This window comes from Aethalodelphis obliquidens, unplaced genomic scaffold, assembly GCF_003676395.1.
Source record: "Aethalodelphis obliquidens isolate GAN/ISIS:26980383/991018 unplaced genomic scaffold, ASM367639v1 scaffold13, whole genome shotgun sequence".
Classification (NCBI taxonomy): domain Eukaryota; kingdom Metazoa; phylum Chordata; class Mammalia; order Artiodactyla; family Delphinidae; genus Aethalodelphis; species Aethalodelphis obliquidens.
In genome coordinates, this window is record NW_020837957.1 from 13,789,824 (window position 1) to 13,814,671 (window position 24,848).

General features: G+C 43.1%; 1 protein-coding gene across 2 annotated transcripts in view; it reads left to right on the top strand.

Moving 5' to 3' along the window:
• The first annotated feature begins 18,538 nt into the window (after positions 1-18,538).
• The window catches only part of ST6GALNAC5 (ST6 N-acetylgalactosaminide alpha-2,6-sialyltransferase 5), a 174,719-nt gene continuing 168,409 nt past the window's right edge, over positions 18,539-24,848 (top strand). Inside the window, exons 1-2 of one of the 2 annotated variants that reach the window (XM_027114524.1) lie at positions 18,539-18,799; positions 19,593-19,790. In XM_027114524.1, the coding sequence (XP_026970325.1) occupies positions 18,785-18,799; positions 19,593-19,790 (213 nt within the window). In that variant the 5' untranslated portion in view covers positions 18,539-18,784. The remainder of the gene's footprint in view (positions 18,800-19,592; positions 19,791-24,848) is intronic. The other variant, XM_027114526.1, reaches the window with a different exon arrangement.

Below are 24,848 nucleotides of genomic sequence, written 5' to 3' on the forward strand. Positions count from 1 at the left end.
TCTGCTCATCTGCCCACATTGCACAGGCCTCAGGCCTAGTATTTCTTATCCCTCTAGGAGGCATCAATCCTCAAAGTTCTATTATACTGGGAACTACATTCCCTCCCCCTTCCCACTCAGGACAGCCCAGTTATCTGTGTCCACTTACCACTCTGGTTTCAGCTCTTAATCATTATAATTTTAAATTTTGTTCTGTTTACTACGTTTTAGGGGTTACCGCCCTTTAAAAATTTCTCTTGCTTTCTTGAACATTTAGTAATGCGTCAATACTTAAAACGTTTTTTGTTTGTTTGATTTTTAATTTATCCATCACTTAGGTGTTTGTCAGTGAGAGAGCTTTTCAAAATATCTAATCTGCCATGTTCCCAAAAGCCTAAGTCTATGCTTGACTTCTTAATTTAAAAACAAGAAACATTTCCTCTTCTTTTTCACTTCCCTCCCCTTCCCTTCCCTTTCTCTTGGAGAAGTAGCATGGATGGGGCTAAGCAAGGGAGGGTCTGATAGGCAGTAAGGCCAAGGAGGTATCTGCAAGTTTGGGGGGCCAAGGAGGCAGTGGTGTGAAGGAGGTATTTGTGAGACCAAGAAGGCAGCAACAAGGACAAGGAGACAGCAGTGAGGCTGAGGATCAAAACAACAGCTGGGGGCTTCCCTGGTGGCGCAGTGGTTGAGAGTCCGCCTGCCAATGCAGAGGACACGGGTTCGTGCCCCAGTCCAGGAAGATCCCACATGCCGCGGAGCGGCTGGGCCCGTGAGCCATGGCCGCTGAGCCTGCGCGTCTGGAGCCTGTGCTCCACAATGGGAGAGACCACAACAGTGAGAGGCTTGCGTACCACAAATAAACAAACAAAAAACAACAGCTGGCATGATCTAGCCATTGGTGACATGCAGTGGGACTGAACAAATAAATAAACATACTCAAAATAATGCGAACCAAGTTTCTCACTATAAGAAGAAGGATTACAAGTATAGAAAAGGGGAAGACTACAAAAGAACTCTAAAGTGTTCAGTTGGAATTGGGGGGCATCAGTGGGAACTCATGGTTTTTTAATAGCTATATAAATAAATATTAATGTATTTGTATATAAATATATGTATATGTATGCATCTTAGCTCTGTCCGCTGACCCAGTATAAATAAGCACATCATACCAAAATCTTGGTTTCTAAATTCTGTCTAACATTAGAAGGAAACAGGACTCTTGGGGAAATAACTATTCCTAAGGGTGAGACAGGGAAAATACAAGACAAACCTAGAATATCTTATTGGACCAGAATTGAAGGAATGCTAAAAGAATGACAAAGACACATCAAAGGGACAGAGGAGTCAGCTTAAAGGGGCTCTCACTGGTCAAATAGGGACATTATAAACATCAAAATAAATACTGATAGTAACAGATTAAAATCTATTATTGAGTAAAATAAATACCCATGAGTCCACGCTGATATGAGTGAATGAAGGGGAAAGAAGGAAAAGTTTTTCCTTACAATAGAAAGCCAACTAATAAATATAGAAGGAATGATGGAAATAGAAAACACCATCTGGCAATCAATATACTGGTAGTTGATTTAGGCAGAAGTTGCCTTGGAAGTAAAGGCTGGTGGCTGATGGTTTGAAGAGGAATAGGATAAATACTTATCAATTACAAAAGAAAAAATGGTGACTTTGCAGTGTAGAAACCTGGACGACACCCTCATCTCATGACCCAGTGACCGAGGTTAACATCAGCAGTGATGAGTCAGGTCAACACCACGTACCTCCTGATGTGACAAACCACAAAGAGCACAGCTTCATTTCTACAAAGAATATATGCCTGAGTCTGGTCATGAGGAAACTACTGAGGGACCCAGACTATGAGACACAGTGACAGTGCACTGTCCAGTATGCTAGCGCTGGCCGCGTGTGGTTACTAAGCACTTGGAATGTGACCAGTCTTAATTGAGATGTGCTATATTTGCACTGGATTTCGAAACTTTTATGTGGAAAAAATAACATAAATAGATAATTTTTGCACTGTTACATTTTTAAATAACATTTTGAAAGAAATGGGTTAAATAAGTATATCATCACTATTAATTTCACCTGATTCTTTTTCCTTTTCCTAATGCTAGAAAAAAATTCCATTTTGCTTTTCCACTAGAAAATTTTAAATTATATACTTAGTGCATGTTTTGAGCAATGCTGAAATGCCTGCGCTATTTGAAACTACCATGGATGTGAAAGTCGGAAAGACTGAAGCACTACTCCAGGCTGAAGGAGACTAAGGAGACAGGACAGTTAAATGCACAGTTGGGGTCCACCCCGTTTCCTCATGACTAGACTCGGGCATGCATTCTTTGCAAGAATACCACAGCAATGAATGATTGCTTGATATAGATAGATAGATAGATAGATAGATAGATAGATAGATAGATATGCCATCTTCTCTCATCTTTCTGATATATATACATATGAGAGATTAGAAGACATAGACAGAATGCAGTAATATGTTAACAATTAGGAAATATGAATGAAGGGAATGTAAGAATTTTTTTATACTATTCTGTTAACTTGTGCATAAGTTTGGATTCTTTCAAAATAAATAATAAATGTACCTGAGGGTAAAATGAAAGATAAAAGAAAGTAATGATGGAACTACAACTCACAAACACCTCGACAATGCATTAGCTCTATAATCATCAGTGTCACCCCAGTACCAGAGGCTCGCCATGCTCTGTGACGGAGACAGAACAGACAAATGATTTGTGTACAATTCTCGGAGCAGCAGTTAAAATTCCACTCAGTTCTCTCCCACTCAAGAAAACAAATCAGAATACAAGTAGACAAGATGAATTTATAGAAAGGACAGCCTTGAATCTGCTCTAATTTATAAAAGAAGTAATGTACCTGTAACCCTTGACATTTCAGCTAATATCAAATTGCACCATGAGAGGGAAATGTGTTAACCACTCTACAACTGGGAACTGCTGACAGACCAGTTGTTCCTTACCATTTCAGTGGTAAGACTTCTTGTATTTAAAATTTTTTCACAGAATAGCACATGACAGTAATTCCATGGATTTTCATTCAATCTACAGATGAGGTTCTTAAAGAATTTGTCTTTTTAGACTGTGCAGTAACCTAGAGATCCAGAGCTCACATATTGGGAATCACCAGGCAAGGATAAAAACCCCTTCAGGATTAATTTTGTACTGACTCTCTGTTCTGCGCTACTTGAGGTTATCCAGACTCATCATGTTGTTTAAGACCATCATCACTTTGCTCATGACTTCCTTATGTCAAGAGTATCTATCTTTCCCCTTCCTGCCTGCTTTAAGAGCTTTTCTACTCTGACCTAGTTAGGGTTATTAGATTCCAATCTAGTCTTGGAATCCAATCTAATCTCTAATTAACACGAAACAAAATGAATTTGTTGGACGGATACAGGATGGTTCACAAGATGGAAGGAATATTAGAAGAATTGGGCTCAGAAGGGGCAAGAATCAGGACAGCTCCAGAGATATTGGTGGGAGGAGCCAGACATGGTGCTGCCACCATGGGGATGAGTCCACTTCAACCTGATTTTGTTTCCTTTGCATCATTCTGCTCAAGCTCTCACCTATTGGAAGATAAAGTCCAATTAGCCTAGGACATGTGTGCGGGGTCACGAACCTACTCATTGGTTAGAGAAGGGCAGGGCCCCTTGACTGAGAATTCCACCTAAATGATACAAATGAGAGGTGATTTGTGGGGGAGAGGTGATTTCTCACAAGAAAATCTTTCTCAAAAGAAAACAGAGGAGAATGGATTCTGGGAGGCAGGAAAGTTAACAAAACTTACCCCTATAATCTTTAAAACTTAATTCAAGCAACACATTTATCAGGTAAAAGAAAGAAACCATACCAAAATAAAAATGTACTTACACTCTCCCACAAAAGGAAGACTGTGCCAGTGCAATGCAGTGTGATTAGATTGACTCCTGCCCTCCACCCAGCTCCTATTCCAAAATTGGGCTGAGCTAAAGTTCTTATCTTCTTGAAAGGGGTTAGGAGAAAGGGTAAGTTAGAGAGTGACTGCCTTATAATCATTTGGGACCTTCCTAGTTTTGTTTATAGGACATATTTTGTTTGTAAGTTGGTCTATTTTCCACATAACTAATAATTGAAAACATTTCCTTTTCTTTTACAAAGTGACTGAAAGACCAACCGCAAATATTGTTCTTCAGGAACCTTATAAAATCACAAACTGTTTAAAAGTTTGGGCTCCAATTTTCACCTTATGGTGAAAGGTTTTATTATGTATGTATGTATGTGTGTGAGGCGAACGTAATAAACACTACACTACGGCAACACCTACGTATGTATCAATATGTATGTGTGTCTGTGCTTATTCAGCCAGCCAACCAGTCAACCAGCCAACCTCCTAACTATCTATCTATCTATGTATCATCTCTATAGAATAGCAGGGAAGGAAATACAGCTCAAGGCTACACATTCTGTGTCTCTTTGCTTTGAACCATCAACTAATTTGTTGGGGTTCTTTGCTCAGTTCACTGACACAGACTTTCATTCTTGAGGGATATGAGTCCTTGGTGGACCTGCCTACGTGGGGTTGTGACAGTCTTCCATTAAGATTCCACAAAGCATCTAGCGTTTCCATCCTTGCTTCTCCCGAGTCTCACTGTGTATGTAGCTGTAACCCTATTTTGCTGTGCATGATCAGCAAGTCCAGATGAAATACAGTCTCTTTGGGGGGGCAGTTTCCTAGTGGCATGGAGAGTCTGAAAGGACAAGGCAGCATTGGTAGCTTCCAATTCATGGGAACAATTATTGTATCTCCTAGTAGAAATAGAACCCAGAGGCGTAAGGACAGGAAGCACAGAGGTTGCTGGGAGGCATAAGATGTAATCACACAAGGCACCACTCCCCTTAGTTTTTGGTTCCCCAATGTCTGTATTTCGGTCATAGAGAACAGGAGGAGGAAAACATACCAGATACTAATCTCTGGTTTATAGCAACCTATAAGACAGCACACTAACTTTACAGAATGCCGGCTTCGGCCAAGAACAAGTCTTCAACATTCTATTCTTCCACCTTAGAAGAGTAGCTGCTCCTGGGGGTTGAGGAATATGATAGTACCAGTGATTTCCATAAACAGCATCCCGTTGCCCTTTATTCTGCGATGATGTACATTCTTTGGTCCAACGTTGCCCAGACCGTCATAATAATACTGTATTATAAGGCATTGGTTTGCACAGAGACGGTACTGGCAGAGGCATGATGGATGAGGAAACCAAATCCAAAGCCTGTTGTCAATCCTGTAATATAGATATTCGTTTATTTCTATTTTACATATGGGGAAACTGAGACAATAGTTAAATAACTTGCCTGAGGTTACTCACACAGTAAGTGGCAGATACAGGATCCACGCCAACTGACCAGCTCCAGCGGATGATCTTATCTTCTCGTTGGAGAAGTGAGGTGACTCAACCAATGGAATGACCAGGCCTTGGTCCTCTAACGACTGCCTTATCACCCTGTACTCTCTGCTCTACTACCTGCCTGCTTGGAGGGTGCTGGAAAGAGAACACCAAGGATTTACAATCTGTAGGAGCCAAAGAGTAAATATTCTTTACATAACCATTGAAAGTACTAAAGAGATCATGTTGTTTATCTTACAAAGATGAAATGTGAAACCTCTTTAATTTTTAAGTAGCATAGATATAATAGCATAAATTTTCACCAAACAGAAGGAAACTGAAATCATTGTCACCCTCCTCGGTAAAACCCTTCAGGTATACCTTACTACCTTTCACACGAAGTCCAAATTCCTGATCCAGGCAAACTTCACGCACTGGCTGCTGCTCAGAGCACCACCCCGCCCTACGGCTCACATTTCGTCCTGACTCCGGACTCGAAACATATTAAAATACAAACAGGTTCTTCCACGTCTCTGGATATTTGCATAAACTGAACCCTCTGTCCAGAAAGCTCTTTTGCTCTTGGTTTAGTCCTGTTCTCCTGGCTGCCCTGGCCGACGTGGTTGTATTAACCATATTCTTCATTTTGTATATTTTGATGCTTTGATATTTGGGGCCTTGCTGTTTCTGGACAGACCGCTCCTCCAAGGGTTAGCTAATTCCTAGAGAAAGACAGCAAACAACTAGCCCAGAAGCATGCCTTTCACATACAAACTAAGCAATCCAGAGCCCATACCCCCAGCAGTCTCCTTTACCAGCTCTCACCCCAGGACCAGACACTAGACAACTAGGGCCAGCCCCTCAGCCCCAGAGCCTGCTGCAGTCATTCAACTAGCCACTCCTAAACTTGCTTATCCTGCCTTTCTCCACCACAAGAAAGGCTCCTGCCCACATCTCTTCCTCCACCTACATCCTGACCAACACTGGAGCTTTCTCACGTGGCCCCCTGTGGTATAGCATGCCCCTCCTCTTGGGATCTCTGAATAGAACAGAGCATAAATTATTTTTCAGTGGCAATCATCTCGTGATCTGTTGGCCTCATCATAGCATACTTGAAAACTTAGTGAATTGATTGCTCCTGCCTTTTTGCTACCATTACACCAGTGCCGCTGTTGCTGCACTTTCCACATACCACACTGCAATCCTTTATGGAACTGTCTCTACTGATTGCCTGTTAGCTTCCTGAGAAACTCTTTCGTCTTCGTATTATTAGCACAGAGCATGCTGCGTGTCAACCGTGTAGGCTCTCAATAAATGCTTGATAGGTGAAGCAATTCATTATTTAATTATCCTAGAAGCCCTTGCATGTCAAATCACTTAGATTCAAATCTCATCACTTTTCAATTAGCCTTCCCACTTATGACACGTACAAATGCAGGCACCAAAGTTACACATGGAAAATGAAAACTCAACTCATTGACTAGTTGACATAAGCATGAAACGATGCCAACCATCGTACAAGTGTCCAAGTTGAAAAGAAGTTTTCCAAGTGGAAAATACTATTATTAGGTCCAAAAATGTATGTGAAAGAAGTTCTGAGCCAAAATGTGGAATGGAGCCTTATTGCTTCAATTTTATATCATTCATTGAAAGCCCATGAATCTGAGGGTTCATGAATTCTATTTGATGATAACCTAGAAAAGGAAGAAATGACCTCCATATTTTTAAGTCCTTGATGTATAACAACGCATAAATTGTAAATGATCTCACAGTATATAATTTAGGCTACTGTGTTCTTAAAGAAGAGGGGAAATCATATGTAACTGAGGGCCTGCTATGTGCCAGAGCCTGTGTTATAGAGGCCAAGCTTCATGACCATCTTGCAAGTTAGGTGCTGTGACAGCCCTGTCCCTTCAGAGATATCATGTTGAAGAAAACCCCTGCCTTCTGACTTGAAAAGGGAAATAAATTCACATGAGACATTTACCCTGGTTGGAAGGGCATGGAAGTAAGGTTCTGAAAATAGAAAATGAAACAACGCATGCCTCTATGGGAAGTGACGATAGAAACATTACAGAATATATAAGAGCACGTGGGAAAAGACGTTAGGTCTGGATTGAGATGATGAAACACAGAAGTGGTCATCCAGACTACACACAGCGGGAAATGGGCAGGCAGGGGCACCTGCAGGTGCCAGGTGGGATGACTCGGGGAGAGGAGGTGTGAGCATATATAGCTGGGTTTCCACTTCAGTATCTTGAGCCCAACTAGCAGCCCCCAAATACTGGAGCCATGTCTGATACATACTTTGTACTCTATGACTGTTTGCTTAATGAATTAATGAGTGAATATTTTTCAAACAATTTAAGTTGTTAAGTACAAATTTTAATGCGAAATTATCTGGCTGTGCCACTGACCTACCCTCATTCGGATCTCACAACAACAGGCCCCCCTAAAACCTCTCATCACGGCTCTTGCCTTGTCTGTCATCTTAGGAGATGCACCTGTTTATTTGACAGGTGTGGGACATAGAAGGCATTCCAAACAGAACGCCTATAAGGATCCGTCAGTTTTTCATTTTTTATTCATGTTTATTTTTCTCTACCAGCAATAGGAAGGCCAGTGGTTTCCAAGCATAACTTCCAAGTTATGGCCACCTCAGGCAGGAGGAAGAGATCTGGGTTTCCCATTCCTACCTCAACCAGACAGCTCCAATCTTAACTCACACAATGAGTCTCCGGGAAATGTTTTATTTAAACTACAATAATAATTGACAGGTTTTTTTTAAGTTCATTATGTGTGAGGGTCCAAATATTGATACTACGACTTAGTAACTCTGTGATATTGAGCAAGATATTTTGCCTACGTATGCCTCAGTTTCCTTATATGAAAAAGGACACTACAACAGCAGCTAACTGAGAGGGTTGTCGTGAGGATTAAATACATAAAAATTCTATATACCTATTGGAAACCCTCATCATTACCTCATTTAATCCTTAAAATGGCCCAGCTGAGGAGGGCAGTATTACCATTGCCCTTGCATGGATGGGACAACTGGAGCTTAGACAGACTTGGTATCTTGTTCAAGGTCACAGCCTATAAATGGTAGAGCTAAGATTCAAACATGGATGTAGTTGACAGTGGAGCCTGTACCCTTAACTTTATACAGAAGTGAAGTATAGGTCCCACAGATAAAAAGAAATTCAAAAGTCACAAATTTAGGTCTTTTAATTAGTCAACTTTTTTAAAAAGTTGACTCTTTAAAAGTGTCACATTTCAATGCTACTTAAATAACATCAGCTGTTTTAAATGGCATATGCAATATTTTGAAACCAAAGGAAAAAGACACAAGAATGATATAAATTAGCATGGGAAGAGAAGCAGAAAGCTGCTCATAGATCAATCATGCTTTTTACATTAGCAGAAATATTGCAAGGACACTCAAGAATGCACTTTTAAATTCATTTCGAAAACTCTTTAGCTGACTTCCCTCTTGCAGCTGCTACCCCTTTCGTTGCATGTTGAACAAAAAGAATAAAAAGGCCGGCCTTCCTTGATGTAGGCCCAACATCACCCCTGACTTCCCAGGTTACCCATGAGCACAGCGAGCTTTACAGCACGTGCTCACTCAGATTTCAGATCGTTGCACTGGGTCCTATGGGGATGGTCCTTTGTCTTTCACATTTGGAGGAAAAATGTGTTTTATTTTATGAGGGTCACAGTGTTTGCCCCTATTTGTCTTTCCCCATTCTACTTTGAGATATCATAAATAATAAAACAAAAATCAGTTCCTAATGTGAAAAACTCCCTCCCCTGAAGTTTCCTGGCCTTCCTTTCTAGTTGTTGGCCTACCTTCAAATACTCCAAACTTTATAAGCCTGTGGGATTTACGAATCCCCAACAAAGAGTCGCTATGCCCACCCTCACGGAGCTGCGTGGCAGCAGCAAGATTTCTCGAGAGGAATGTGGAGGAGCTGAGTTCAAGTCCTGTCTCTTCTAACTGGTTGCGTGACTCTGGGTGAGTTGCTTTAGCTCTGTCAGTCCCAGTTTTAACACCGTTAAAATGACGATGATAATAGTCATTCATCCATCCACTCAATTACATTCACTAAACACCTACTGTTTACCAGGCTCTGGGAAAACAAAGGTGAATTATACAAAATTTCTAAATTTAACGGCCTGCTATCTATATCAGGAGACAGATATCCCAACAAGTCAGTAATGAGGAAAAGGGGAGGGACGTTGACAAGAGACGTTTCTGTTTGGTGCAGCAGCTCTGGAGGCCGGGGGAACTGACCATGAGCAAGAGCTGTTCAGGCTTAGCTGGAAACCACACATTTTTCTAGGTCACAAAACTATCTGGAGGTTCAAACAACCTAAGGAATTTGAATCCTTTGAAAACTCCCAAGAGTCCTTTGAAAACTCTATGGGGGGCTTCCCTGGTGGCGCAGTGGTTGGGAGTCCGCCTGCCAATGCGGGGGACGCGGGTTCGTGCCCCGGTCCGGGAGGATCCCACATGCTGCAGAGCGGCTGGGCCCGTGATCCGTGGCCGCTGAGCCAGCGCGTCCGGAGCCTGTGCTCCGCAGAGGGAGAGGCCACAGCAGTGAGAGGCCCGCGTACCGCAAAAAAAAAAAAAAAAAGAGAAAGAAAAAAAAAGAAAGAAAACTCTATGGGGACTTCAACTTCCGGCACCTGCCAGTCCCTGCCTGAGGGTCTTTTCCAGCCTCCGGAGCCTGCCTGTACGGCCACGTGTGAGGCAGGCAGCACGGGCCAAAGAACCAGCGCCCATCGCTCCAAGCCCAGGGCAGCCCTCAACCAAATGCCCCTGCTCCCCCAGCCCCCGGTGGAAACACCAAGGCCTGACTTCTACACTGGCTGCCAGAATTCCTCCAGCAGGACTGAGCCCCAGTTGTCTACCGTTGTAACTTGCTGGATGATGCACCATTTACTGGCTGCCGTTCGTCCCTATATCGCTTCCCTACACTCCCCAAAGGGGTTTGCTCCACCTGCCAAAGAGATGCTTGCACGTGGATCTTTATTGCAGGGTATGCTTGCGAGAGGACCCAAACTACGGCATCATATAAGCCATTTCTTCTTATTATTCTATATCATTTTGAAATGTGGCCAGAATTATACACTCCATTTTGCATGAACAAAGCACGTTTTGGAGGGAGGGGGCCGTGCCGCACAGCTTGTGAGATCTTAGTTCCCCGACCAGGGATCGAACTCAGGCCCACGGCAGTGAAAGCACCGAGTCTTAACCACTGGACCGCCAGGGAATTCCCGAAAAGGCACTTATTTATAAATCCTCTTCTGCATAGTTAGGATTTGATCCATTTACCCATTATAACATAATACCTGCCTAAGAATTTCTTCAGTCCATCCCAACCACCACTGCCCTGGCTGAAGCCTTTATCTCTCACCCAGATTTCCACAACAGGGTCCTAGCTGTCCTCTCTGGCTCCAGTCTTTCCCCCTACAAAGCCATCCCTCTCACTGTCTCCAGAGACATCCACCTAGAAAGTAATTCTGACTACACTACTCCCAGCCCAAAGGGCACTACTGTGCAAATTTTTAAAGGCTTCTGGTACTTACAACACTCTACGTCTATCTAATGGAAAATTGTTATAATACTCTGATATGTGTAAAGCATAGTCTACATATGGTCATGGTCATTTTCAAGGAAACTGATGAAATAAATATACAAATCTGCAGTATCTGTGACTGTGATACCCACTTAGATGCACATCCTTGCCCACTGCACAACCTGTACAGCTGTACAGAACCACTCTGGTTCTGATAACTCTCTACCTTACCCACAAACTCCTTCTCTGTTGTCAGCACCTACCATGAGGTTCCATGCTTCCATGGTTTTGCTTTGTTTATGCTGTCCTTTCTGCCAAGGGACACTGGCCTTCTCCTGACCTGTTTCTAGTGATCCCTTAAAACCAGCTGAACGTTTCTCTTTTGCCAGAAATCATATCTGAAACACTCCCACGCAGCCATATGTCCCTCGTCTGTGATCCCTCTAATTCTTCATTTGTAACTCAACATTTAAAATCAACATATTGGGGTATAATTATCTGCTCATGGATTTGTCTTCTGTAAGTGAGGGCTGTGTCTTTCTCCTCTCTGCAACTCCAGCACCCAGTGGAGGACTTGGCCTAGAGTCAGAGCATGTAGAAAACAGTGGAGTGTGGAATGTGGAGCTTGTGAGGGAAGGCTCTGCAGTCAGACAGGTCTGGTCAAATCTTGGTTCTGGCGCTTCCCTGGTGGCGCAGTGGTTGAGAGTCCGCCTGCCGATGCAGGGGACATGGGTTTGTGCTCCGGTCTGGGAGGATCCCACATGCCGCGGAGCGGCTGGGCCCGTGAGCCATGGCTGCTGAGCCTGCGCGCGTCCGGAGCCTGTGCTCCGCAACGGGAGAGGCCACAACAGTGAGAGGCCCGCGTACCACAAAAAAAAAAAAAAAAAAAAACTTGGTTCTGTCCCTTTCTAGCCATGTGACCTTGAGCAAACGACCTCACATCTCTACATTTCAGGTTCCTTGTTGGTAAAGTGGAGATGACATCATTCCCAATTTAAAAAGCCACTGCCTCCAATTAGCACCATGCCTGACAATACCTATTAACTATTATTTTTACTAAAAGCTCAATAAACATTGGAGGATGAATTCTTTCATACCAAACAGGCGGCCCCTTATGAAAACATACCTTTTGTTTGATCCATCTGTATAGTCGAATGGTGATGAACACTTTCCATATGTTAGTGTATTTTGTCTACATAACTACTCTGCTCGAAAGGTTTTACTATCTGCCTGTTACAAATGAGGAACCTGAGAAGGGCAGTCAGTGTCTTGCTCTCAGTCGCGAGAGGTTGGGCCAAACCTGGTCTGTGTGATTCCAAGCCTGTGCTTTTAACTGAGCTGGAGAGCGTTAAGAGGGGGCCTCAGTGTCCGACTGCAGGATCAGAAAGTGGGCGATGCTGGTGGACGGGGCACAGGCTGAGATGTGAAGGAGCAGGACAGAAAGGGACTTGTTGAAAGACCCAGCTGACTGACCATAAGTACTGTAAATTCAAAGAACAGTTTTTATGGCTAATTCAGAAGGTTCCTGTGTAGAGATGAGATTCAAAAGGAGTGGTGGATGCATAGTTGGGAAGGACCTGGGATGCTAAGCAAGGATTTCTAACTTTATCTGGAAAACTGTACAAAAGCCAAGAGACATTTAAAAGACGACCACACCACGTGCTGACAGGATGTGGAAAACTGAAGCCTCATTTGTTGCTGGTAGGAATAAAAAATGGTCCAACCACTTTGGAAAACAGTTTAACAATTTCTTTTAAAGTTAACCCGACACCTATCACATGACCCAACCATTCCACTCCTAGGTATTCATGCAAGAAAAATGAAGCCATGCATCCACCAAAAGACAAGTACGTCCTCAGTAACTTTATCCCTAAGAGCCCCAAACTGCAAACGACCCAAACGTTCATCAACAGGAAAATGGATAAAAACAACTGTGTCATTTTCACACAGTAGAATAGTACTCAGCAATAAAAAGGAACAAACTATTAAAACACCAACGAGATGGATAAACCTCAAAATAGTGTGCTAAGAGAAGAATTCAGACTGAAAGGCATATGCTGTATGTTTTCATCTATATTAAGTTCTAGAACAGGCAAGGTTGATCTATCATGATAAAAATCAGGACAATCTTTGCTGTTTGCCTATTGGGTGAGAGGTAGTCTGACTGCGAGGAAGCATGAGGGTATTCTCTGGGATGATGGAAATGATCTATATCTTGACAGTGGTGGTGGTGAACAGGTGTATAATTTTGTCAAAAGTCATCAAACTGTACCCCTAATTTTATGTATTTTACTGTCTGTAAAATATATCTTGAAGAAATAAAAGTAGCAAAAAAGTACGTCACAAAACAAGGCACTGCCTTGTTTATATTTGTTATATATAAACAAGGTTATATTATCTAAAGATTGGGTGTAAACTGTATTCTTATAAATCAGACCAATTTGGAGTTTAGTGGAAGGACGTGGTTATGGGAACTCCTACAAAGCGTCTATCCATTCATTCTTTAACAAATATTGATTTGTTTTAACAAATATTGATTTAGCCTAATGCTACCACTTGCCAAAGTCTGGGTGGCTTTGGACAAACGACTCTCAGTGCCTCAGTTCACTCATTTGTGAAATGGGGAAAATAATAGTACCTACCTCGTGGGGTTGTTGTAGGGACTAAAGGTATGAATACATGTAAAACTCTTAGACTAGTGCTGACACATAGTAAGGAGCTGGATAAATGGTAGTGAGTAATATCATTACCCTCACTTATATGCTGGGCTTATGGGTTTATGGAGGATATAAACAGTAAGAGGACATAGTTCCAGTTCTAGAAAAGTTATGATCTAGAAGGAAGGATGAAAAATAAATATATAAATGAATATGCTTGATACAATAACAGAATTTGAAAAGTGCTCTGAGGGCATAAATGACTCACTGTCTTGGAATGGAGAATCCATTCAAAATGAAAATAATCAGCCATGTAAATCAATCAAGCTCAGAGTCAGTCACTGTCTTTTCAGTATTATCATTACTGTAGTAATGCCTCCTATTCTCGGCATCTGGAATTTGGAGCTCCCAGGGCTCAGGCCGGTGACTTCTTTTCTTCTGTGTCCTGGCTTATCCCTAGGTGACTTCACCCTTTCATGAACTGTGATTCTTTGTCCATGTCTCTAAGCCCAGCATTATGCCTGAATTCCAACCGCTTGTGACATTTCATACTGAGCACCTCTACGTGCAAATCCTCCATTCACAGCCCCTCACACCTGCTGTTCCCACAGCGTTCCCCATCTTGGAACTAGCAGCCTCATTCCCCAAGCCACCCACTCCTAAAGGCTTGCGCTTGCTTGCCTCCTTTCGTTTGTTCATGTTTCATACCCAGTATCAGCACATCCTGAAACCAGTCACTTCTCCTAAAAGCACCACCACCTCCTTCACCTAGACCACTGCAAGAACTTCCTAAGTGGCCACTGCACCACCAGGGAAGCCCCGCACCATCCTTTTCATGGTCTGTGAGGCACTAGACAACCTGGCCCTGGACTACGTCTCTGCCCTCCCCCCACACCAGTCTCCCTCTCACCCCCTCCACTCCAGCCACACGACCTCCTTGCTGTCTCTTCAACATGCCAGCCAAGCTCTTACCTCATGGCCTTTGCACAAGCTGTTTCCTTTGCCTGAAATGCCCTTCTTCCAGATAGCCTCATGGCTCCCTCCCTCCCTTTATTCAAATCTCTCCTCAAATATCACTATCCTAGCGAAAACAGTGCTACACCCCGCCTCAATCTCTAGCTGTTTTACCCTGCTTTTTCCCCTAGTGCCTGCTATTCTATTCTATTAGTTTATGGCCCTCGCTTGACTATAAGTCTCATGGGCTTGCTTGTCTTTGTCACATCCTCACGGCCTAGAACAGTGCCTGGCACATAGTAGATGCTCAATTGACATTTGTTGGATGCATGAATGAATGACTATTATCTCAGCTCATACAGAGCTTCATCATTTACAAAGCAGTCACGTCTACATCTTAATGACCCCTCTAACAAAGCGGGGGCTAGGCTTTGTTTAGTCATTTTACAGGTCAGTCAAGAGTCTGCTTAATATTTTTCAGTGCTTTTTTCATCATGCAGCTCTTGGTCACACAGGTCAAACCCTGGTCTTTCACCTTTAAATAAACATTATGATGTTTATTCATCATAATCAAAATATTATTAGTCATGGTTAACCGTCAGTTACTCCTCTTGACACTTCACTCGTGGTATCTCACTTAACTTTCACAACAAAGCTTTAAGATAGGTGCTCACGGTTGCTATTCTACAGGTAAGGAAATTAAGGCACAGCTAAATAACTTACCCAAAGTCACAGAGCTGGGAAGTGGTAAAGTCAGAATTGGGTCCTGGCAACCTGACTCCTCGGACTTGTTCTCAGCCAGCCAGCCCATTAGGCACAGCTTGCGAAGTAAAGAGAGTTAAGGAAACTAAGGAACAAGTATCCACTTTGTTCTAGGACTTTCTGCCATTATGAAGCTTTTTGCTCTTGCAGCGTTTTCTTTAAGGTCATAAGGTGAAAATCAGTTGCATCCCAAATGCAGTTTATGTTGTCTTTTGCTTTTCATACATCTTTAGAATGTTTGCAACATTTGTTTCTAATGTGAGAGGTCATTTAGGAGTCATGGGCAGGGCTCACTAGTTTCCAGCAGTCTGTCTTCTGCCTCCCTCAGAGCGTTGTGGTACCACCGTGGCCATGGCCGTGGCCGTGTGCACTGGCGGACACTCCCTCCAGCTCCAGGTCCCACCTCCCCACTCCTCCTCGCCCCATGACATGGCTTGTTTCATAAATCATCGCCTTCAGCCTATCACATAACCTACATTGTGGAACATTCAATTTCTTTTCCTTTCCTTTCCTTTCTCATCCTTTTTTTTTTTTTTTTTTTTTTAAAGTAAGAATCTATTTGATTGGATGTGATGGCACCAGAGGCAGAAATATGGAGAAATTTCAAACCGTGAGAAATCCATTTCAGCTACCTGGATTCTGAGAAGCAAATTGTGACTACCCAACTTATTGAACTGGACAAGTCAGATGAACTAAAAAAGCTTTACTGACTTGTCTGCTCGTCTCCAAGTCAATCAAGTGTCTGTGAATGTTGCCTATTTTCTGTTCTTTCTGGCTCTTCAAATTATTAACCTAGAAGTGTGCAAAAAGTTACATAGAGGTGGCTAATCTTATGATATCAAACCCCTCAGGTAATAACAAGCAAGCACGCAGAATTTGAAAAACCAATCAAGTATTTTGACAGTTTCCTAATTTTTGTAATATAAAGATTCATGGCAGTTACTTGGGAATAGTAGGCTGTGAGTTCCTTCAGGGCAGCATGTGATCTATTTATCCAGGTATCCCAATGCCTGCCATGTAGCCGGTGCTCACCAGAGGAGGTGCTTAACATGGTAGGCACTTGACAAATATATGTTGAATCTCTAGTACTCAGTCTTTTATTGCCAACTTGAAGACTTGTCTCTCTCTCTCACACACACACACACACACACACACACACACACACAAACCCTAGGCTGTGAGCTCTTAGGTGAGAAGATCTGTGCCTTATTCCTCTCTGCATTCCCTAACATAAAACCACCCAATAGCAGGTGATCATTAAATGATCACTGAATTAAACAGCACAAGGATTTTAACTTGTCACTTGTTTTACCTGCCCTTCTCTACTCCCCCTTGTTCATCTGGCTCTCAGGCCAGAGTGCCTAAAACCATTGCATCAATCTAATCAAATATTTGAAAGCCAGAGACCTTGAAACTATTCAAATCAACTTCAGAATTACATTTTTCAAATTTACCCTGGTCATTTCATAAGTAGATCTAGCTACTCACTAACCGCTATCCCAGGAGGTTAAAAAAAAAAAAAAAAGCATAAGCTTAATGAATTTGGTCAGACATACTGTGTAATGGATGTCCAACATGCTGCCATGAGCTTAAATCATAAATATGATGGCTCTGTTTGGCATGGCAAAACATATTAGAAGTGTTTTATTGGTCACTGGGCAACTTACTAGATAGACGGGGAATGATTCTGAAAACTGCAGAAGCTACCACTAGTAGCATCTCAAAAGGAGCCCTGGAGAAACACAGATAATCTGCTTGCAATGATTCATCTAGTTGGTCCTTTGTTTCCCTAATTTGAGTGTCAAGTGCAACCATCCAATAAAGAATTGCCAAGACCCAATAAGATTCTCTTCTGGCTGCTGCGTTTTCTGCCCTAACTGGTACTATTCATGCCTAAAGCACAAATTGAATAAATAGCTTCAAGGCTGGCAATGTTGGACAGTGTTTGGATTTTTTTGTTTTTCCTTGAAAGGCTGAATCCCATATGTTTCTCACTTTCCCCCAAACACATTGCATTGATAGTCATTGTTGCACCGATTAATTTTAACTTTCTTAATACTGGGTATAGAAGGATGCCTCATAAGTTAAAAATAGTTCCTGTTTTATCATTGGTCCAGCAATGGATTAGTGAAGATTAAAAAAGGATTGTAATGCCTTTTTTGGCCTTGAGAAATCTCTTATTGTGCCTATGGTTCAGTTGGCCTGCTGATCATTTCCATCTTAATGTAATCTTTAACATTACGCTGCTACAGGTGAGGTGTTAAGTAATACATTAAGACAACTATTTTCGCTGGCTGAGCAATTTCACAAGAAATATGTTTTAAACTAAATTAGACATTTAACAAATGCCGTGTGTAATTCAATGCCGGGCGGGAGGAGAGAGAGTATGCTTAAAACAAGCTATGGATGTGAATTTCCCAAGAAAAAACAAATGATTTTTAAAAAAATTAATTTAAGTTCTGAATGTGAAATTATATACTGTCAGTGCAGTAGACCAACACAGGAGAGCACCAAAGGCCTTAGGATTCTTACAAAATAAACAGTAAGCAGTTTTAGCTCTAGCAGCCAGAAATCTTTCATTTAAATTAGGCAGAATCTGCAGGTCCAGTTAATCCTGTGGCTATGATGTGCTGAATGTTCTTAACACTTTTATATCATTTAGATGAACACTAGGAACCTCAAGGTTCTGCTAGAAAAATAAACTGTAATATTTAAAACAAGTAATGAATGAAATAATTTCGATGAAAATGAGGATATAAAGATTGCATGAGAATAACTCGATTTAAAAAGTAAAATTAAGGGGAAGAGAATATCAGAAAGCTTACAATTGGAAAACTGAAACAATAATTTCTTTGAAAGAATTATTTCGTGACAGATTCCTCCACGCTACGAACATAAACGCAAATGCTATAAATAGAGCTATTGACATTTGGGGTGTTGACTTGTTTTTATCAAAATCACAGAACAGAAATCGTAGTTTGTAAATTTTCAAACGGCTATCATGTTCAGAATCCAATAGGGTTCTCCTTCCCTTTTACTTGATGACTTCATAAAAGATAAATAAGCCTTCGGACCAAGAGGTGGGTATATGGGCACGGTTAACTCTCTCGCCCCAGAAATTCTACTCGGCTGAAAAGATGATTATTTGGGGGCGGGAAGGGGGGAATGCAGAGGGCTTTAGGACCCGGCAGGCGGCAGTTGTGTAGATCGCTGAGAGACTACGAGGGTCCGGTTCAGCTTCAATTCTGTCTCTAATCTCTGCAACAGCGGCTCTTCCTGGGTCCCGCGGCTTTCCTGCTCACTCAGCCGCGGCTGGAGGCCCGGCGAAAATCAGAGCCGTTTCCGCCCCATCACCCACGATGGAAATCCTCCAAGAAAAAGTGGCCCCGGACGCGTGTGCCTGAGGATTCCGCACAAAAGAGGTGCCCAAAATGAAGACCCTGGTGGTGAGTCATTTGTTATAACTCCTCTGGGCAGAGGCGGGACCCCCGGGCGCAGCGTCCCCGGGGCGCACGGGAAAGCTCCGGGGTGCCTGACCCTGCGCTGCGAGGTCGCCCGTTACAAAGGGACAACTTTCCACCTGCTCCGCGTCCACTCCCGATTCCTCGCTTCAGCCTGGCTCGGAATCCCAGAGCCCGAATGGAAACTCGGGTTGCTGGGCTCCTGGATCTCCGGCGGGAGTTCCGAGCGGCCAGCGGAGAGCTAGAGAAACCTTGGAGTGATGGGCGCCTTGCTCGGGGATGGGGATGCCCTAACGAAACAGCCTGGGAAAAAACTAAGAGGGGCGGGAAGGGGGGACCTTTGCAGACTTTCTTGGTTTCCTTGTCGGATTTCAAACTTGCAAGGATCGCCAAGGTAGAGCCCCGCGGGTCCAGAAAGGAGAAGCTAGACATTCCAAAGCCGAGCTGGGGCAGAGGGCCCCCTCCCAAAGTGTGAGCCCACCCCTGCCCCCGCCGCCGGCGTGCTCTTCTTCGCGTAGCCGGGCGCCACGCACCACCTGTCCTCTGCCGAGGGATGTGGGAGGCGGCGGCGGCCCAGAGCAGCGACGCGCGGGGAGCATGCCCTGCCGTACGCGGGGCGACGGTGCCTCCTCTACCGGGCTGCGTGCTGCCAAGGTGGGACCCGGGCTACCCCCGCTGCCCCCGCCCGTCTGACCGTCGCGCCGGAGTCCCTGCCGGGCGCGCTCCTCCCGGGTCGGCGCTCAGCGACTCTCCTGTGCTCTCTCCCGCTCTCCCGCAGCGCCATGGTCTGGCAGTGTGTTTAGCGCTCACCACAATGTGCACCAGCTTGTTGCTCGTGTACAGCAGCCTAGGCGGCCAGAAGGAGCGGCCCCCGCAGAAGCAGCAAGCAGCGGCGACCGGCAGCCCCCCGCCGCACCCCGAGGCCCCCGCGGGACCGCGGCCACTGGACGGATACCTTGGCGTGGCGGACCACAAGGTGACAGCTTGCTCGCCAGCCTTCCCGCCACCCAGCCTGGGGATCCCGCACACCTGAGCTTGCCCCCTTCCCCGGGGTTGGGAGGCGCCGTGAGTAGGTGCCATTCAGAGGCTGGAAGTGCGAGTGGACCCGCTGGGGTGGGACAAGATAGTTCCTACTTGGTGTGAATTTCTATTTGGAGAAGGAAGCAAAGTTTTTCCGGGAATAGGGATGAGATGGGTGCACCCCAAAGCCTAATTTCCTAACAGGAACTGTCCCTGGAATTAGAACCGCCTCATCCCCAGAATTGCAGCTATCGCTGGGTGCAGGGCTCCTGAAGCCTCGGGTTTGGCAGCCAAGTCGCGCCCTAGTGGGAGGAGACCCGGGAATGGCGCGGGTACCAGCCCGAGCTTACCTCCGACAGGGAACCGGAGGCTGAGTAGCAGCCAGTCCGCGTCCGCAGCTCAGGCTCGCAGACTCCTATCTGATCTCTGCTTCGGATGCTCTGGGCTAAATTACTACAGCCCTGGGGAGCGGTGCCCAGGCAAGCGCGGAAGGCTTGAGGCACAAACTCAGCTTCCATTGGCTTGAAACTCACCGTTGAGGGCCTATTTTCCTCTGCCTTCCGGGAAGCCGCTGCATGGCTTGGCTAATAATTAATAAGGTGAATTTTTAAGAAATTGAGCCTTCTTTCCCTGGAATAATAAATCTCTCGTTTCAGTGTGTGAAGCCTCTGGGAGAATCCTAATCAAGTTTCCTGATTCTGAAAAGATATTTTAATACAGTTTAAATGTATTCCCCATTATTTGAAGCTGCTAATATATTTTTATTAAAACACAATTCCATTCTGTATATGCCCTGTAAAGCTAGAGGATTTCTTGAAACCACCCAGCTATCCTGCTTTTTGTATTACTAGGTTGTATGGTTGTGAACCAAAGTAATATTTAGCAGGTGCTCCTTTTGTGTGAAAAGATGGTTCTAACCATGCATGAAAAAGTCAAACTTTTTTTAAGTGGCAATCAAAATACTTCTACTCACTTGTGCAATGGATAATGCTAAGGATTTTGGAGGATGCAAAAGAATTTAAGGCAGGACGCAGCCTTTAGGGATCTTTGAATGCCTGTGGGAAAACAACATACCGTGAAATGTGGATGGATGGATAGATGACAGAGAGACAGAGAGATAGACAGTAGATATAAATGTATAGGAAATACTGGATATAAACAGTTATTACTGTTGGAGTACAGAGATGGGAAAGATCTCTGCCCGGCTAGGATCAAGGAAAGTTTCTTTGAAAAAGTGGAACTTGCACTGGGAAGAATTCACGGAAGCAGAAAAGAGGGAGAGATTTCATTAGGAAGTGATTTACTGGGGAGGGTGCTGGTGGTAGATCTTAAATCAAAAGTAGAAAGGGCCATCAGTTTCACAATTTCTGTTTTCACAAGCTTCTGTTTTCTCTTTAAGCTGTTGATTGATTACATACTTTGTATCTGCATGTGCAAGCAACCCATAAGGGCTGGAGTTCTAGAAAAGTTTGTGCATTGACTTCCCATTGTGGAGGGATGTGGTGTTTATGTGTTTATAATGAATATATTGAACATTGTGGCTTTTCATAGCTATTGTTTAGTGGAAATGGCTGTCTAGCACTTGTGAAGCTTTGGTTAACAGGGGTGTCAAAAGGTAAATTTGCTGTAAGCTTTGATCTGCCTTTAGGAAGATATTGCTAATATTTCCCTTCCTGTGCTCTCCTGCCGGACAGACACCAGCTAAGAATATTGATAGCCTAAGTCAAAATATGATGCCCTCATGTTCTTTTTCAAAACAGTGTTTATTCACACAAATATGTTGGATTCCATTTTCAATGTGTCAGAGCCTTATTTCATTAAAATGAAGAACAGCCCTTTTGGGGAAGGAATGTGGGAACTCTGTATGAGAAATTGAGATAATCTGTAGTGAAGGGTTTTGTAAACTGTGAAGTGTTATGTGAATGATACATATGTGTGGAAGACCTTGGAATTCTTAGCAGAGAATTAAAAATGTGACCAGGAAGGTCTTAGCAGATAATACCAATGAAATTCTTTCGTAGAAAACCAACCTCTCACAAACTTCCATACCCAAAGGGTTCAACAAAGCTTACCCTACCTCAAGCAAAGGAACAAATGCAAATATTAAAATCTATGCCTTCTTTTTAGGCATTATTTCAGTTGTTCCACTGAAGGAAATGTAAACTTCTGCTCAGAACGTAGTCACTTTACTGCTACTATTTAACTGGCCGGAAGTTGGACAGTTTCATTTCCAATGGCTATCTGAAGGTGCACGTGTAAAACGTTTATGTCTTCTCCCAAAATTGCTGTTTAGGTTTACTTGGGATCTTCCGATAGTCTTGCTTAAGCAGAGGTAGAAATCAATCGTTAGACTATTACTAAGATGTTTTTTTTCCAGTTAACACAGGGGATGATAAATGAAAGCTTTTCTATTCTTCTTATATTGCCAGATGATACTCTGATTGCTTTTTTGTCCCACTCTCACATCAAGCTATAGAAAAATTATAGGATATGCTGAATGTGATGACCACCAAGCCATATGCTGCTGCATATTGAATCAGAATTCCAACAGACTTTCAATTGGCCATTGATTTACTGAATCTGGAGAGAGTTACAGATACCATTTAGGAAAACGTTCACATCTCCAGGGCTAGAGGTCCCAAAGTCTGATAAATATGTAGTGTTTTTGTTCAGTTACATGATGGCATTAACATTATAACTCCAAGGTTAAATTCAACAGGTGGTCCTGAACCCCAGCACCTGAATTTCACAAATTACCGCCTGTCTGCAATGATAGTCTTGTCTCATATGCTGCAGACTGAATTACTGTTGAGATTAAATCACTATGTGCTTTTGTTGAAAGCCATGCTGTAAGTCAAGCCAGTGATGAGCAATATGTGTTGAAGCTTAAAATATCACTTTCCATGGTCGTATTCCCTGCTTCCTCTTTCACAAACGATGCTAGCGGAAATTGTAATTCCAGTATGACTAAGTAAGTGAAGGCTACTTGGAGTTTCTTGTGATAATGAAACCATTTCATTTTCTCTTAGGTAGATTTTTTTCTCTTCATTTCCAATCCTTCCCCTGACCTTTTCCCACAAATGTTCCACCAACTCATCTCCATCTCGTTACATGTCTGTCACTACAGCTACTGTATCTACATCCTGCCATTTCCTGGTCCCCAATTTTGGAAGCCATTGATTTCTAATCAGATCTTCCAGATCTAAGCATAGAAGTCAATCTTCATGACTTGGAGAAACTTCTGCCTTTAGAACTGCAGCATAATGTATAATCAAACTAAAACACACATGCACACACACACACACACACAATCACTAACTAAATCAAGCAACCCTCAAAGGAAAGCTCCACGTCTCCCAGCAGAGTGGAAGGGGGCATGAAGCACATTATGTGTTCAGTCTGGGTTGGCTCCGGGTAGATAAAGTCATCTGCCATCTGGTGGACCCTGTGAAATGAAACTGTGAGCTGATTCCCATTTCCAGTGGACCGGAGCCCTTTCACAGAAGGCCCACTTGTCACCTGGCTTGCCCTCTTCTTAGGTGGCTTATGAAAGAGCAGTGATCATGGGGCCTGAAGCTGAGCTGCTATCTCCTCGCTTCGGTAGTAGTCCCCAAGAATGGATTTTACACGTACCGGTGATATGCTTGCCCTTGGTTCTTTCTTTCCTTAAGCACTCAGTTATTCAGACAAAACCAAACTGCTTAGAGGTAAGAGTACTATCACTCTTAATTGGTAGATGTCCAGTTGGAATGATAAGACAAGTCAATGCAAGAGTTGAAAAGTAATTCAAAACCGGAAATAAAGGTATATGCCATATAACTTATGTTGAAATTATGGCTTAAGAATTCTTCCTTTAGAGAGGTATATACATTCTCAAATATAAGTTTACACCATTTATTAGACCCTGTTGTATAATATTTGAGGCATCCAATGAATGATAAATAATTTGGATCTCAAAGAAATTTAAAGGGAGCTTATTTTCAGTGCTCAAGTATTACAAAATGTAATCTGCCAGTGATGACAAAACTGTGTTATCTCAAAGCATCAACCAAATGGAATCATGAAATGAACTGTTTTTTATGGGAGAAGAGTTCCAATAACATGGGTGTTTTTAACTGGAGAAGTTAAACTATTTTAACATTTACTGAATAGTTAACCTTCCTTAATTCTGAAACCAGGAGTATTTCTCCACCTTCCCACAGGAGTAATCCCAAGATACTTTTGTGCCAAAGCCCAGATTGTACCTAGCAGATGGTCTGACCTAGCTCCCTCTCAAGTTTCAGGCATTCTGGCCTTCTTGCTGATCCTCAGACACTCATTCTGCCTCAGGACCTTTGCACTTGCTGTTTCATCTCCCTGGAAAGCTCTCACTCAAGATCTTTTGCATGGTTGATTCCTTATGGTCATTTAGTCGTCAGATCACATATTATCTTCTTGTGTACCACACTCTTTAAATAGCCCCCTTCTCACGAGTCATTCTCTATCATACCAGCCTGTTTTATTTTCCTTATAATACTTAACAATATCTGAAATAATCTTAAAGTTTACTTGTCTCTTGTCTGCCATCCCCCCAAGTAGAATCTAAGTGCTCTGATATCAAAGCATCTGATACATCTTGTTGACCAGTTTAAATCCAGGCCCTAATACTTGGCCATTGGTGGGCACACGGTAAGTATTTATGGAAGGAAAAAAGAACGCAGGGTGTATTGGGGGTGGGGTATCCCTGAAGAAGGACAAAGCTGCCTTACCTTATGTCAAGTCCTTTCTCTGCAAGACACATCAGTGCAGTCCCAGGCCCCGGTATGTCTCATCTTTCCTAAATTTGATTTACTCCTTCTCCTCCTAATAATGATAATAGGAAATGATTTGAAACATAAGAGTCTTTGGGAATGAGATTTGGGAATCTACCATTTTAATAGGCTTCCCTTATGGTTCTTGTGCACGTTAAAGTTTGAGAATCATCATTTGAAACGTTTTTAATCATCACAGTGTGTAGTTCTGTAGCTAATTTGTT